This window comes from Bombus terrestris, chromosome 11 (genome assembly GCF_910591885.1).
Source record: "Bombus terrestris chromosome 11, iyBomTerr1.2, whole genome shotgun sequence".
In the NCBI taxonomy this organism is placed as follows: Eukaryota; Metazoa; Arthropoda; class Insecta; order Hymenoptera; family Apidae; genus Bombus; species Bombus terrestris.
In genome coordinates, this window is record NC_063279.1 from 12,500,988 (window position 1) to 12,518,148 (window position 17,161).

At 34.0% G+C, this 17,161-nt stretch overlaps 3 protein-coding genes across 16 annotated transcripts in view; 1 reads left to right on the forward strand and 2 right to left on the reverse strand.

Annotated features, from left to right (window-relative positions):
• Window positions 1-2,051, reverse strand: part of LOC100643584 (protein kinase C and casein kinase substrate in neurons protein 1) — a 58,390-nt gene extending 56,339 nt beyond the window's left edge. For 2 of the 4 annotated variants that reach the window (XM_048410154.1, XM_012313567.2), the window contains exon 1: window positions 1,789-2,051. The gene's annotated coding sequence lies outside the window, so the exon portion shown is untranslated. The remainder of the gene's footprint in view (window positions 1-1,788) is intronic. The other 2 variants (XM_048410155.1, XM_048410156.1) reach the window with 1 other exon arrangement.
• Window positions 2,052-3,323: 1,272 nt separating this feature from the next.
• Window positions 3,324-11,123, forward strand: LOC100651576 (RING finger protein 121). Of its 4 annotated transcripts, none has more exons than XM_048410167.1 (9): window positions 3,324-3,479; window positions 3,761-3,795; window positions 3,889-4,030; window positions 4,098-4,252; window positions 4,324-4,552; window positions 4,629-4,864; window positions 4,956-5,072; window positions 7,084-7,176; window positions 10,834-11,123. In XM_048410167.1, the coding sequence occupies exons 1-8, from the start codon at window positions 3,441-3,443 to the stop codon at window positions 7,145-7,147; spliced, it is 1,017 nt and encodes a 338-aa protein (XP_048266124.1). In that variant the 5' UTR covers window positions 3,324-3,440; the 3' UTR covers window positions 7,148-7,176; window positions 10,834-11,123. The 4 variants fall into 4 exon arrangements, with proteins under 4 accessions (XP_048266124.1, XP_048266123.1, XP_003399130.1 ...); XM_048410166.1 differs by lacking the exon at window positions 10,834-11,123 and adding an exon at window positions 9,489-9,788; XM_003399082.4 differs by lacking the exon at window positions 10,834-11,123 and adding an exon at window positions 7,274-7,384.
• Window positions 8,172-17,161, reverse strand: part of LOC100642498 (teneurin-m) — a 653,003-nt gene continuing 644,013 nt past the window's right edge. For all 8 annotated transcript variants that reach the window (XM_048410160.1, XM_048410161.1, XM_048410158.1 and 5 more), the window contains 2 exons: window positions 16,316-17,069; window positions 8,172-15,615 (listed from right to left, as the gene is read on the reverse strand). In XM_048410160.1, coding sequence (XP_048266117.1) covers window positions 14,127-15,615; window positions 16,316-17,069 — 2,243 coding nt within the window. In that variant the 3' untranslated portion in view covers window positions 8,172-14,126. The remainder of the gene's footprint in view (window positions 15,616-16,315; window positions 17,070-17,161) is intronic.

Genomic DNA, 17,161 nt, shown 5'->3' on the forward strand with positions numbered 1-17,161 from the left:
TGATTTTTAATCGTATTTTTAATCGGAATTAAAAATTTATTTATTACTATTGAATTTATTTGTATATTACGTGCAAAGTAATCACGTATACTCAACTGTAAAGATAATCGTTGAACTTTAAAAATGAATGCGTGTTGTAAGGTATCATGCTATTATGAAAAACGGTCATTGTTAGGCCGACTAATTCGATCAATGAAGAAATGATATAACATTGCGATCACATCAACGATTGTATTTTGAAACTGAGGCAACTTGATTAACATTCTAAATATATCCGTCTATGTTATTAGCATAATTAAGTAAAATTTATAATTCCATTCTTAAATACAAATCGTTTCAGAAAAGCTGCTCAATGCTTAATCTAACCTAAGGCCATTCGTATGTATTTACAAATAACACTGCAGTATTATTACATTATGTATCAGTCGATAAAAGTAGTTTGCACAAAATCATGCGGAAAGACAGCACGTACATATACCAGTAAGGAATGTGATAGCGTGGACCCCGAGACCGAGAACGTGGTGAGAGTACGGAAACTTGGATAGCCGCCAATTTATACAACATTCAAACAGCGCAGCTACGAGGATTTTGCTCCTTTCGAGTTCTTTGACTGATTCAGCGTAAAATAGACACTACGTAACTTACATTCAATACTATTTCTTCGAAACGAACTATATTAGATTTCACGCTAATTCAAACAAAGTTCGAGTAAATTTCTTCTATTTGCCAATTATCAGAATTATCATTGAATATTTTTATGTAACAGGGTAAAAATTATGTATTGTGTTAGGTTTGTACGTATGAAATGTCGTTTCTTTGAAGTTCGAATTTAGCGCGCCAATACCACCCATTCAATTTTGTCTTGTCGTTAATTTATAAACCACATTAAGGAAGAAAAGATTTATAACAAAAACATGTGTACTGAACGTTGAAAAAATTTGTGATAAAAATGCGAAACTTGATTAACGCAACATAATCAAAATATTCATATGACTTTCCTATGTGAAATTAAATTTGAAAAAAGTGTCACGAAGATTTCCAGAAACATAAATTTCCAGAAATTTTCAGAATTATTACTAATTATTTTTTTCAAATAGTTATTGTTCTAGAATTATATTTATAACCCAACCTAACGTTGATTAAATCACTACATGTCAGTTTAGGAGACCGATTGAAATCAATATTGGACATTAGAATGACGAATGATAAGGCGTATAGGTTGTATACTGTATACATTTCCTAGTGAAAAATTCTAAATACGTAGAAATAGATAAATGTGATTTATGATTCGATATTTGATCTAGCAGTCAGGTGGAAACCGAAGGTAAAATTATCGACCTAATTCATCTCCGCTTGTTTACCAAAGTATTACGTACTGACAACACTTCTCCAACATACATAGAAGAAACTACCTGTTAAAGCAAGTAAACTACAAAAATTCTACCACATATAGATAAACCGCATGGTATGTATATACATATGAAATTATATAGAAGAAAGAATGCATTTTATTTCAGTGTTTAGTGTTTTATCTCGGAAGAGGGTTGTTCAGAAAGGGATGGTCAATTCAGCAGAATTTATTTTGCAAATTTTTGATCAAATTATAGAGAATTGCATGGATACATACACACACATACGTAACCTTAATCATGTACAAGAAGCGACATGTGAGTTCATTGACGACAATGCATGCACAATCTGTCGGCAATATGTGCGACGATTTGACAGACAGAAAAAACCTTAACGAAACACGCGCACATTCCAAATACGTGCCGTGTTCTTACTCACCGAAGGCAATTCCTCGAGGCAAATGAACCGACGAGCGGCGATATCTTTTCGGGCCTTGGAAAACTAACCAAAAACCGTATGCCCCTGGACGGAACGAAACCAATCACGACACTGTATCACTCACTGAATCCGCGAACGACGCGCGATCCGATGACACTTCCGACACGCGATTTTACGACTGTGGAATTTCGTCACGTCGCGCGTATTCTCAAGAAACAAACGCTCATATTGCTCCTTCGCAGAGTGAATTACCAGCTTCCCTCTCTGGCCAGCAGCGATGGGCGTGGTTTAAATCCGTGATCACTCGAATACTTACGAACTCACACGAACGTCGCTAATTGGTGAGCCTCTGAACCGATTCACATTTGGACATAAGTGTATGACGAATGGGAATTGCGCGTGCAGTTTGAACTTAATATTTCTCATGACATGCAATAAATTTCTGTAAAATGGTAAAATATATTAATTGTTGATATTATTGTATATTGTAAGCAAATTTTATGCGAATTACACAGGAGTATACAATGATGAGCAAAGGTATTGGCACAAATCTGATTGTCCTATTTAATACTGTATAAAACGTATAATTCTTTGTAAAATATAATTTCGAAGTTCGAAGTATAAGCATATTATAATTGCCAATATTATTGCATGTTATAAGCGAATTTTAGGTTATGCAAAAATATACAATAATAAAAAGTATGTTAATATAAATTTGCGTTTCCTATAAAATACTATGTGAATCTGTAAAAGATAGGATTCTTTATAAAATATATCTTTCTAGTTGAGAATTTAATTATGTTGTAATTCATTATCAACAAACAGTTGTACCATAAGAGATGAATAATAAAAATATATAAGATTTCAGTTATTATAAAATTGTAAAGCGGATATAAAACAAAAAAACATAATTTAGAATAGGGATAGTAATGTAAACATGTTCTTTATAGCAACTACTCAAAATAAAAGTGTTACATAAGCGTTTTAAAAACTGAAATCAACGTCACAACAGTTTTTCTTCTTTAAAAATATATTCTGCAAAAGAATTAAATAAAAAATCATATTTTTTTAAATTTACTTGATTTTACAAAAAAAAAAAGCTAATCATCGCAGCATATAATTAAGAATATATTTAGAGTAACATAGATATTATTGATATTTATTACTCTTTTGCAGGAATTTTAACAAAGTAATTGCTGGAGATTATTCATTCGTCTTAAATTGATATTTTTATAATCTTTGTCTTTGCTATCTTACCGCATTTATCAATTATGTTTTTCACAACTTGAATAATATGTTTCCAATAGCAGGTTCAATAATTGTATCGTCATCAATATGGTTGAAGAAAGGATTTCAGCGCGAAAAATCGAAAATATACCTGAAATAATATTTAATATGATTAATTGTCCAAATAAATTATTTACATTTTAGATATTTCGTTCGACAATATAGTGATAATATATTATAAGAAACAAATTATTGTTTTCTTACCTGTTTTTATTTATGTATATAAATCAAATGAAGTTCGTCGTTACTGCTTATAAACATGTCTGCATCAGTGTGAACAGTACTTTACAATGTCTCCAAAGAGTCTTTGCTATTGCTGCATTATGTTAATTTATTAAAATCTATTTTATAAGTGGTAGCGTAATATGATCTTAACTATGCATTCACACGTAATCCCAAATAAGGTACTGTATCATCCTAAATACAAGTATATTAATATTATGTAGAATAAGAATGTACACGTAAGTCATGCTTACACAAATATAACCTCCAAGGACAATATTTATATTAAAAAAGGCATAAATTATTATGCATCAATGGACATCATGCTGTCTTTGCAATTATTTGTATATTCAGTTTTATTATTATTCGATTTTTATAATTTTTATTGAAAAATAATGAATTGTATTTAATGTGCTTTTTATATGTATAGTATTTTCTAATTAAATATATGTATATTTTACAGAGTGAAGATGAGATGACAGTAGAAGAGAAATGGATGTAAATATCAGTACTCATTATTATATAATCTAACTGATATTATATATTCAAGGAACTATATTATGAATGTATAAATTTAATTTGACGTTTCAGGGTGAAACATGTACAAATGCACGAAAAACATAAAGGGCATGATGAAATGCATTTGGAAATGCTGCTTATTTTATTTGGAACTTTGTTAGTAGCACAGATTATATTAGTTGAATGGAAGAAAATACACTATAAGTCATATCAGGTAAATGAAAGTTTGTATGCCATAAAATCACATAAGTTTTAGTTTGATACATTTATATATTTTTCAGTTTGTTACTTTAATTGCTATGTGGATAATTCCATTTGCATTAAGTTTAAGACATCATTGGTGGAGATTTATATTTTTCTGGTTAGTAACGTCTTGTATAACAGGATTAGTGGTAAGAAAGGCTGTTCAAAAACCTATAGCAGGTACAACACCAAGGTATGTATGTTTTTTTAATTATAATTTATGTGTTACTGTGAACTTAGTAATTCATTAAACTTTTTTTATAGATTGGTGTATAAATGGTTTCTTTTTATTTATAAATTAAGTTATGTGTTGGGCATAATAAGTTATGTTATAATGCTAGCCACATTTTTTGGTTTACATCTTATATTTGAGGTTAAGCCACAAATGTGGATGGATTGTGGTTTACTTTTGTTATTTTATGGTCTTTATTTTGGAGTATTAGGAAGAGATGTTGCAGAAATATGTGCAGATAAAATGGCTTCACATATCGGGGTATGTACACAATAATCGGATACAGATGTGGACTATGTGTCAAATAAAAAGGTGGAATATATTAAATAATTTGCAGTATTATGTACCAGGCCATATGCCAACAAGAACTTTAGAACCTGGTGTGTGTGCAGTATGTGGAAATAGACTTTTAGTGTCAGAAAATGAACCTGGTGTTATTGAAAACACGTATAAACTTAGCTGTGAACACGTGTTTCACGAATTTTGTATCAGAGGATGGTGCATTGTAGGAAAAAAACAAACATGTCCATATTGTAAAGAAAAAGTTGATCTCAAGAAAATGTTTTACAATCCGTATCCTTTTGATGTAATTAATAATTTATAATTTATTTTCGTGAATACATATATATACATATATGTGTATGTGCCTTAATAATGTGCAAAGATGGGAACGACCTCATGTTTTGTATGGTCAACTACTAGACTGGATCAGGTGGTTAGTTGCTTGGCAACCATTAATTTTGTTTCTCGTTCAAGGTATCAATTGGGGCCTAGGCCTCGAGTAAGTAGTATTGTAATAGGATAATTAAACTTCACTTTGAAAACCGTTAAGTTTCCGTAAAACTAATGATTTATTCTTGTAAACAAGTATCTGTTCGTATTTTTCTACAAATAGTTGCTATTATATTTGTTATTTGTAACAACGAATTCCATTAGAAAGATATAATTGCAGTCCAACTTGTGATTAAAATTTTAATCCAATTTCGATACCAATATTGCATTCGGGTTGCAGCGTTATAAATAACTTATTTTATATGGTTAGGATGTTTGCCATTGTAGATGATATAACATTATAAAATGCTATCTCTTCTATACTGACAAATTTATACACCATTTATGTAGCACTAAATAATAGTTCTTCCATAGAACATCCTTTTTTGCAATATATATGAACATTTTCAAATTCTCATTTAACAAATGTGTGATAATTACTAAATAATGTACTTTAATTTAAATATGCAGTGTGAAATGCATATGAACCATGGTTATCCGAATTAACTTTAATATAGCGAAAACGTAACAAATAATCTAATATTTTCTATAATAAGAAAGAGATGCTGACAATAGAGAAAATCCTACTCTCATTTTGTACTTTAGGATTGAAATATACAGTATGAAAAATTAGATATAGCGTGTGGATCCTCTACCTTGGAAGAAGTTCAATTCGGATAATCTTGAAATATTTGATTGTATAATACGTGTAGAAATATTCTGAATTGATGTGAGGATGATAGGAATTTACCTTATCATTTTTTTTATCATTCCACTTCCTTATTCAAGTTAGTCAATCTAAGTTTTCATTTTACACAATCAAATTGTGTTTCACGCGGTACATACACCTAATTCAAGTAATTCTTTCTGAAGATATGCACTAATTATATTCTGTATATTAATGAAATCTTTTCACAGTAAGAACATTATTTTGTAAATTTTAAGCTTATAAAGTTGTTACGTATACTAGAAAATATTAAGATACTTCATAAGAAAATTGCTTTGGTAATTATATTCGAATAAGCTTTGTTATGCCAAACCGGGGAAATTTTACTTAATATATTCTGGATTCAGAGAAGTAGGTTATTAGAAAATATCCAATATAATATTTCTTAAAGCAAAAAGAAAATCGTGTCTAGCAATAGAATTAAATTATTTGCGATATTTCTATAAGTATTATTTCGCATATATGCATTTTTTATCCTGTAAATTATTATTTCCACTGATAAAGTGATTTGGTTGTCGAATGTTTCATGCATAAAAGAAAAGAACAGGTAGTGAAATAGAATAAATGGAATAAATCATTTTCTAATTCTAATAGATTTATAACTACGACTTGTGCATAGTATATACTTATAAATCGAAATTTTTATAAATCTTTGGAACAAAAATTTTTTATGGTTGTCGAACTTGTTACCATGATAAATCAGGTTGCTCAACTATAACAGAAATTTTAATTTTACGAGAAGTTGGTGCGTATCATCGTCATAGAATGATACAAAATTTTATATAAACTGTACAAAATATTGTATCATTGTAAAGTAAAAACTGTACACACTGTACGTATATTGTACAAAATGAAACTTAACGATTCGATTCGATGGCGATCCGATTTTCATACCGTTTAAAACGTACATATTTCTTTTTTTTATGATTCCTTTTTATAAAAAAAAATAAGATAATTGCACGATTATTGTAAATATTTTGGAGAAAATTATACAAATTGTAAGATTCGAAACATAAAGAAACGTTGTTCCGTAATAAATGATGTACAAAAAGCATACGAAATTCATGTAAAATTTATTTCTCATCAATAAAGATTATAAAACAGTCGATCTCGGTAGGAACTGTTAACAATTAGAATTTACTTTTTCAACCATTAAAGCGTTAGACTTTTACCATTCCATCTACAATCTCTCCTCGATTTATAATTACTTTCATGCGATTAATCGAATAGAACATTTATCTGGCTAAAAATTCTTCTTAATTCTTCTCCCGTTTTTGTTTTCTAATTTTTCCAGACTGCCGGAAGATACAGACGACGGAAATGTGAATACAACGAAACTAGGGATCGATATACGTTAAAATACTGTAATTCTTCATCGGGATGCATCGTACGTATTCTAATTTTCTCACAAGAAATCGAGTAAATGAAAAAAATTTCTGTATTTTTCTTATATATTATTATAATTTGGCTTCATTGTTGCAAAGGTTACACGAGATGTAAAAGTGGAGGATAAGAATTTCATTGGATACGCATTTAGAATCGAATTTACGGGCTTGTACGAAAGAGAGAGAAATAAATAATGAGAACTCTGTCAATGATGTTACTAAAAGTCTTTAATCAATCTCTCATCATTACTCGTTTAGCAAAAAACAACTTTTTATCACATCACGCATTCGTAGGTACTATTTTCGGACTTGTAGCGAGAGCACCGGATGATACATTTGAAGATCACAGGAGAAAAACCTGATAAAATACATTTTTGTTGACATTCTTATTTTGATGTCATTTTATGACTAAAAAGTAATATTTTCATATTACATTTTTGGTCCTGTTAGGATCAAAGATGATGGTTTTTAAAATGCAGCTAATATTTTGTCAAAGTTTACTAAAAAATTATTACCAAGGAATATTTTAATATCCTCGATATTGTAATATTATGACAGAAGATATGTTGAAAATTACGTGGAGGATATAAAAATGAAATAGAAAGATAATTTTGGTAACATTGGATTGATTGACAACGTATATATAAAAGTTAAAAACTGCTTCCCTATGAAAAACGGAGAATGTAACTTATCATGTCTTTCCCCTGTACTCTTCATTTATAATGTATGATGTATATAGAAATATTTATTTATACACTTAAATCTAAAAAACTCTCGCTATTGTTATGGGGAAGAAATTGTACGACAGGTGAGAGACAAGAGGTGCGAAGAGAACATTTACATATGTATGTACGTATAAAAACGGAGCCGAATTTTTCTAGAAAACAAAATGGATAACAGAGGTGTGAGAAAGAACTTTTTGATTGGATTCAGACGCCACGAATACGATGGGAACCTTTGGGATGGGTTAAAGGGTAGACAATCACAAACACGGGGAGATTTTATAGATATATTTATTGAGTACTTAGCGTGTAAGAGTATAGAATATATGTTACCTTATTAATTAAATATCATTACATGGTAATCATTATATAATAATGTAGTCTTTAAAATAAACCTCGCGCGGACAGACTGCGCGTGTGTTGTGTGTTCTCTTTTTTTTTCTTTCTTTCATTCATCTTCTTCATTTGTGTTGTCGAAGAATATTTACATAATGATCGCAATAATTAATATATGTACAATCGTAGACGAAAGGACAAAACGAAAAAGTTACAGAGAGAAAAACGGACGAACTGCAAAATAGCGTCCCATGGAACCTTCCTCCTAATTATTTCTCAATCCATGTTCCGCGCTCGCCGATTACGAATCATGAGGAAGGAATCATTGTTCGAATTTTTCTTTTTCTCTTTTTTGTTCTCACATCGCTTTTAGATCAACCGTACTCTATACGAAAGTATAAAGGGCGCAATTATCGAGGTGACTGGTTTTCTTTTTTTGTCTTTTTGTTTCTTTTGTCGCGTGGATGATGACGTGGCTCATTCTGTATGAAACTATCGTTATATCGATACTTTGCGGATACCCTAAATAAAATAAATCGTCGACATCGATGTCGCGTATGTCCGATTCGCTCGATCCTTTTGTTTTCATGAGCAATAGAAAAAAGCGTCGCCACTTCGATTACCATATTCTACATATGTCGTACGTACGGAACACACACACAGTAATCGACAATGTCAACGAAATCAAAACGAAGATTAACAAAAATAAAGATGAAAATAGAAAAATGTTATCGAGCAGTTTCGATCGACGACGACGTGCAGTTCTGTATGTGCATATGTACAAAAAGACACAGCGACACGTAAAAATCGATCGTGTTTTTTACGTGTCGCTTGGAAAAACAGGAAAAACACAACGAGACACCGATCACGAACAAATGTGTTTCCTCTTACACAGCGAGGTTCTTCGAGAATTCGTTCGTCTTCGAACGTAAAGAAAGAAAAGTAAAAAACGCGCGCGACTTTCTTCTTCGGCTATAGTTTAACACAACTCATATATTATATATTAATCTACTATAATAGCTCTGGCTCACTCTTTGCTCATTCATTCTCTGTTCGTGTGAACGTTTTTCTCGTTTTTTTACCTGACACACATTCTTGCACGCTCTCTTACTCTGGCTTTCTCCCTCTCCCTCTCTTTCTCTCTCTCACACACACACACACACACACTCTCTCTTTCGTTCGTCAGACGCATTAGATATCCTTTTTTCTTCTTTTAAAGATATACACGATAGTTACGAAGTATTGCTTTCTTTTAGTCGCGTGCCGATCGCGGTTCGCCCTTCAAACACAGCGGACGGTCTCCCGTCGACGGCGAAGATTCGTGTCGAGCATAACAATAATTAATTCCGCAACTTACCACGGGATCAAGCCTCCGCAAGAATCCTGCGAGCTCTATTGTTCCATACGCATATGTAGATTACGAATGATAAATGTGATTGATTTAATTAAATCGGAAAGCTGATTTTAAACTTCGAGTATCTTTCATTTCGGACGTGTTCCGAAAGGTATTCAATAAAACGTGGAAAATATTTATAGAGTTAATTCAGTATCTAAAAGTAGCGAAAAAAGTTTGCATAAATTTTTGTTTATGATATATAGCGAATTTCGTATGTATGTTAATCCATTTCGTATGGAACACCTATTGGAAATATCGAGATATTCCAATGTGAAATTGAGTTTCAACAAATTTGGAAAATATCAGAAAATATTGCAAAAGTAATTATATCTCAAATGGCAAGGTACCTCTGCTTTTAGATATTGAATTCATTTCTAAAATATTTCACATATATTAGTGGACAACCTATACAGTTGTCGATATCAGTATCTTTTTATGTCATGCTATGTATTTGCATTTCAAAAGCAGAATTCTCACGGTGCTGTATCGCTCGAAGGTGACCATGCGCTAAGCGTAAAGTTAACTCGAGTTAACAGGACCTTCATATTTCCGTTGTTTTTTTTCTTCATCTTTTCTCCCTAAGTATCGTTTCGCGTATAGACGAGTACACATAGAAAAGTGTTTCTTTTTTCCCTGGTGTGGTATCTATCGGCTCTTTTGTCATCTTAGAGCTCACACATACCACATGTGTTTTGCATGCTGAGTATCTAGAACACTATTACATTGCGGATGGCAGGTAACGGCGAGTTAACGGACAAATCAGACAAGCATCGCCCTTTTAAATGTTCTATAATATTCTCGAGAGAGACGAAAATGACACAGAAATAAAAAATCAGGCAGAAATTGTACTAAAATGGAACCGATGTATTAGGTTGGTGCACATCGAAAACTTGAATCGCGCATTTCATTAAAATAATTTCCATATTATTCAATATACTTTTTCAATGTTTGTATTGTCTGATTATTCTAGATTCGTAAGAATTATCAGTTTTAGAATTCGAACAGTCATAACAGAACGGAGTAAAGTAATTTACGCATTAAAAGATTGCTTAAGTGGGACAAGAAATGTCTTCGACATTCCCCAAATGCAAAATTTCCAAAAATCTGACACTTCCTCTAAATTTGTTTAAGTTTCGTGCTTTTATTCTAAAATTTCTTAATATCGAACGCACGTGATTTATAATAAATTTCATTTTTTTTAACAGCCAACGAGTGCTGGGTCGAAGATGCATGGCTTCCCATTGTAATTGAATCGGAAAATATTTGCACGCGACGTCACGACGTTAACGTAACGTCACCTGTCTTCGGAAGCAACCCAGCTGTGACGCCAACACGTGATCATCAGTACTCTACGTATTAACGTGGTTGACAATTAACGATAGAACATAATGGATGATATTGCAGCGGTAAATTCAATCTTCAGAAGAACAATATTTCATATGCACCAACCTAATTATAAATATGTGGCAAGAGTCGAGCCCGAGGCTGATTATGGCCCAACGCTAAAAAACTTCGAAAGGTAGGAACGAATGTAAAATCCGTATTAAATACGATATAAAGTTCGTGTATGGGGGAATATCGAAAAATGGTGGATCACAGACTGATATGCCTCGTGTCACCCCGGGCCTCGTCTCATCCGCTATAAAAAGAAAAGTCGCGATAACGATCCATCCAGTTGCGCTAAAATGGAGGCAATTCGATGAATGAATCGGAAATGGAACTGTCGAGAAACGAAACGGAACGGACGAAAGTGAGCCATTATTGGAAACGTTCGAATTTTGGACGCAACGATTAATCGTTAACTCAGAAAAAAGAAAGAAGGAAAAGAATTAAAAAAAAAAAAAGAAAAAATAAGGACACGCGCGTCGTTTGACCATCACTTTCCGTTACTTCGTAGAAAAATGCACCGTTCTTACAACGTGGACGCGAATCTACTATACTTGCGTGGGTTTTGCGACACACTGGCTATACACAACGGATATGTACAGCGGCTTTTTATCAATTTTTTTTTCATTTATTGTTTAAAGGTTCACTAGCACACAAGTCTTAACACCGTTTACTAAAATTCCTTGTTTAACTTGTCTAGTGTACGTTTACTTTGTTAATTATGATTATGTATGTGTTTTTTTTATTTTGCTTTAAGTCCACGGTACAACTACCTGGAACACAACGTGGTTGAGCGACGTGGCTCGCACGTTGGCTCGCTATTCCTCTATTTTTTACGTTTACTTTTATATGTACGTATTATATCGCGTTATCGTTTTATTTCTCTCGTTCCTTTGACGTTCTTTACTTTCTATGTCAGTTTCTTTCTTTCTTCACCATCTTTCTCTTGCTCTCCCCCCTTTTAGATTTCACCTCGTTCCAGAAACCACAGAGCTTGACTTCTACTACTCGTTTTCTTTTTTTACTTTTTTTCTTTTCTTTAATTTACCCAATACCGATAAACACCGATGAATTCAGTTATACCCTTATTAAATAGAGAGGAGGTGTTGCATTTTTTTTTCAAAGAGATTCTTCGATATATCTCGATGGGGCGCAAGGGTTGATTTCCACGGGACGATCCCACAGACACACGGTTACATAGGACATCTTTGACGACACAATTCAAAAAATAATTTTTCATTTTTAGTAGAAAGATAGGCGGGGTATTTCCGTACAATAGTATATTATATCGTATTAATATTATTTCCTTTTTTATTAGTTATTACTATTATTAGTATTAGTATTATCATACCGTTATTACTATCATTATTACGTTATTATTATTATACCGTTATCGTTATATTATTATCGTTATTATATTATTATTTTATTACTATTATTATTATTCCACCTGGACATTATTACCTTGACGTATCTCGTCACGTCATCTTTGCTCGTCTATTGCTCGTCTCGTTACATCACGTCACGCGAAGTACTGACACGAGGCATAAAATACAACGTAACGAATTCCACGCCGGATTAGTATAGCTTTTAGTACGACACGCAAACTTTTCTTTATACCTATCATATCTATTTACACGTTTTTTCGTTATTTTTCCACTCTCGTTTTCCATATACATATAATGTAATCGGCCGTTTCAATTTTCGAACAGATTAAACGCAGCATCTTTTATCTCTTTTTCTCTTTCGATTTTTCCAGGTGGATATTCTTTCTCAGCAGGCAAACGAGAGTACATACGGGTAGACCTGAGTCTATGTTAATCCAATCTCGATTCATTTTCCTTTTTCTCTTCTCGAAAAACGCATTTCTCGATCAATTCACGTATCATTTCCTACATATAATGGTGTAGGTGTCTCGCGTGTTGTTCGTATATATTGTATGTATATATTTTGTATGTGTGTCGCGTGTTTGGTACACACACGAACGCTTATTACACGTGTACGTGTGTGTACATGTATACATATATAAAAGCATTATCGACAGTTTCCACTTAAGTTTACCGGTTTCTTTATGTATATATATATATATTATATATATATATTATCTACACATTACGATTAATCGAGTAGCTATATGTACAATCGCACGCCTCGCACTAGCACATCATTTGCGTCATGTTAAAAATATCTGCTGTATATTTATTGTGTAGACGTATCTATTTTCTTTCCTTTTTTTTCATTTTTTTCTTTTGCATTTCCCTTTCGTTCCTTCGCATGTTGATCTATAGGTCGCGAAAAAAGTATCGTCGTCTTGCATAAATATAATTCCTTCTACGAGAACGAAAACGCCCCCGACGTGCACGTCTCATTAGACCCTGTTGCATCGATACACCAAGCTCCAGATCGATCGATCACTCTGAACGAGCATGAAAGTACTTCTCTCCTATCTCTTTCACGCACTCGTCCTCTATTTTCTTCGTCTTCGTCTTCTCTTGAATTTCGTTTCACGGACGGCACCTTAAGTTCATGCACATAACTTCAAAGTCTTATAACACGTAATTATACTTATACTCGCGAGAGTAAGTATCATCCCGTTTGATTACAAACTAATCACCACGTAACAAGCTTCCCTTCTTTCCTTTTCTTTCAGTGACTAGCTGAATCTTAACACCACATTACGATATTTCCACCTCTGGCGTGTACGTATGTTAATAAACTTACTCGAACGGACATCTTCGATCGCGCTGTCGACAAAAGAAACGATTACGAACACGATTGATTCACAAGCGACGCTATTATGGCACACCGAGCGGGGTTTGCTACACACGAAATAAAGACAGCAGCGCCACTGATCGAGAGGACACGTTTCTTCGCTTCCTTGTCCGCTATTTTGATCCACGAGTGCGGTGAGAAGAGAACAGAGAGAACGATCGGGGAGGATTAGAGGATAGACGGCACGTATACGACGAGCCTTATAATAATTGGCTCGATGGAACGAACGTTAGTCTTGTCTCTCTTCAGTATTCTTTCGTTTTTTGTCCGGCGGCGCGATTCACGTGGGCGCGTGAATCAAGTCCCAAATAGCGTTACGATCCCGCGTCACATCCTCGAATCACGAGTCATGCCTGTGGATTCTGTTACGCCTGTTTCCACTCTTTCTTCGTTTCCTTTTGGTATCTCTCGTGAACGCTACATTACCAGGATCGTCAGCTAATTGTGGATATCTATGCACACTATGAATGTCCACACCTTCGTAACCACTAACCGTGCCTCGACTAATTAGTTCATCTTTCTCTTCTTTAGACCAGTCGCCTCTTCCTTGGAAACCAGCCATAACCAATTGCTTCTCTATCTCCCAAGCTCTTTCTACTGCTCGTTTATGAGCGTGTTTTAATATTCTGTGTCTCTCTTGTTCAGGATCAGCTCCGTACTTGATCACCACAGCAGCGTCTGGATTGTGTAATCTTAGTTCTTTCCAGGTACCTGCACCGTGTTCGGTAGTTTCATGGGTTGAGACGTTGAACATGCCACCTAGACGACGAAGTTCCTCCATGTCATCACGAATTTTCAGTGCATTGTCTTTCACAAAGTAGAACACGTCTTGATCGTGGACACTGAAGTGTAGAGGTAAGAAGTATGAGTTGTTGAACACGGATGTCACTACGTCCTGGACTACGCTGTTCACACCGTCTACTACACTGACAAGTGATCTTCCACCAACACGGGAAACTAGGATACCTTCTCCAAAGACGGCGCGACGATGAGCCACTCTGGGAAGAAGATTCCTCGTCTTTGGTTCCAGCTTGAGTAATGGCTTAGGGACGAAACCTAGATCTGAGAACTTTTCGTGTACGCGATTCACAATGCACTGTAAACCAGACATGACACCAAAGTCTGGGGTCAATTGAGGTGATGTGATGGTTGCACTAGGTTGGTACACCATTTGTTTCATGTACTCGGAACCAAGCATTGCAGAAATATCGTAGCCATATAGTTTCAGCCAACTAGCCAGATCAGTCATGTATTCCACATTCTGTTTGAAATTAATTGGATCATTATTACGGAAACGATAGATGAAAATGTCGGTTGGAGTGGTGAGTTCGTTGGCCATTTGCTCCCACGCTGGTGTCATCCACTGGCCAACAGTTGGATCGTACAAGCGCTTGTTTAGGTAAACTAATTTAGTATTTGGATCCAGGAGACCACCGTGGAAGTCTATGGGCAAGTAGAAGTCTGGATTGGTGTCCTTGATGATTTTTCCAAATGGTGTACGTCTCATCTCCTTTATCAGGTTTCCATTGGTATCAAAGAGTGCTAGAGGAGAGCCATTTTGATCTGTTGCGACGTAGAATCTTTGCTCTGATGTCTCCACTGTCATGAGGAAATTGCGGGAGTCATAGAGGAATCGGAAGGTTTTCGAGGACTTCGGGAAGTGGATGTGCGTGATCAAATCCGGCGTCTTTGGATTCGCATAGAAGAACTGCGTGATGTTCTCGCGGTCGTCGTTCCAGGCGACCAGTCGGCCACGGTCGTCGTAGAAGTACCAGATTTGGAACTTCTTATGCTCGGAAGCGTGGATTAGTTGACCGCGTGAATTGTATCTGTGTAAAACAAAGTTAAAGTCAGGTAAGAGTTAGCTAAATTATTTAAAAAATAGTAATAACACTGGTTACATCAGTATGATAAAATGTATATTTCGCTTATATAGTTAATACCATATGTAATAGTCAAGATTAGGAGTAGTTGTGGTTTTAATTTAAGAAATAAAAATATTGGCTCTAAATATAATAGGAATTACGTTATAAAAGAGAGCTATTTTCGTTGACCCCATTCTTTTTGACTTTGGAAGCCTTTATTGCACATGGTTGAATTTGTCTTGATATAAAAAAACTAGCTTTCCGCTAAAATACACTACAAACGATTAATTGTACACGAACGATTCGCGTAAATATAGAATTTTCTAGCTTTATAATTTCAGCAGATTATTTTATAATCATTAAAGGTCAAGAATAATTTAGTTCTAAATAAATAGAAATTCAAATTTCGATAATAGTGATCCTTGTGTGCTATTTTTACTTCTAAAGCAAATTTTTTATCTCGACATAAAATAAATAATAGAAAAAAATTATTATTCAAATATGTCTATAACACGGAAATCATCACTTTTAAAAATAACAATAGTTAATAACCTGCATAAAGATGTTTTTAAGTAATGAAATGTTTCAACTCAGCTTTATCTTAAATTTCTTCTTGAATATAGAACATGTTAAAAAATGATATATAATATAATTTTATACGAACCTGTACTTGTGCTCTCCTCGAATAACAACGAATCCTCGTCCATCGTAAGAGTTAAACTCAACGTCACCGTATTGAACAACCCGATCTCCACTATCATAACCCAGTGCAATCTTCTCATTATGTTCTGTAACTCCAATCACATTACCATTTTCATCATAAGCATATTGCCAATTATTTTCAGTATCAGCAACTTCTAAAACATGTCCGTCAGCATTATAAGTTATCTTTTCCATCTTTGTCCATTCTTTCTTCTCCATAGCATCTTTTCCAATAGACAATTTCCTCATCTTTATACGATTTCGGTTATCATACTCGAGTTCCATTCTAAATACATCCAATGATCTAATGTTCATCAAAACTGTCTTAACTCGACCATGCTCGTCATAATCAGTGACGGTGAAGAATTGTTTACTACTATCTTGCATTACAGATCTGTTAAAGAGATTTCTATATATTCTGAGATCTCCTACGCCTTCCAATATTCCCAGGTTTTGGTTGTATTTCAGACGTAATTGTGGAAGTTGTTTGCCGTTGATGTCAACTTCGATACCGGATATTCTGGCATTGCCATCGTATTGGTAACGATAGCGTGCGTTGTCCAAGCCACTTTTGCTACCGAATTTGATCTTTTCATCTTTAACGATTCCTGCGTGATATTTGTATTCTATACGCATCTCGAAATTGGGTTCGTTAATGTCGATGCTATGGACCAGGCTCGTGGTTTCTTGGTACGTGTAGTGGATCGATGACAGTCCTGTATGAAGATATTTGAGATTTAATAAATTTAGGGAACATTAACGAAGATAGATGATGAGTTTTGGGGGTGACTATACTGTAGTAAGTTCT

Excerpts from the sequence above, each read along its gene's own strand:
- LOC100651576 (XM_048410167.1), top strand. The coding sequence starts at position 3,441 with ATGATCTTAACTATGCATTCACACGTAATCCCAAATAAG. Across the intron at positions 4,253-4,323 it reads ATAGCAGGTACAACACCAAG|ATTGGTGTATAAATGGTTTC; the intron begins GTATGTATGTTT and ends CTTTTTTTATAG. Across the intron at positions 4,553-4,628 it reads AAATGGCTTCACATATCGGG|TATTATGTACCAGGCCATAT; the intron begins GTATGTACACAA and ends AATAATTTGCAG.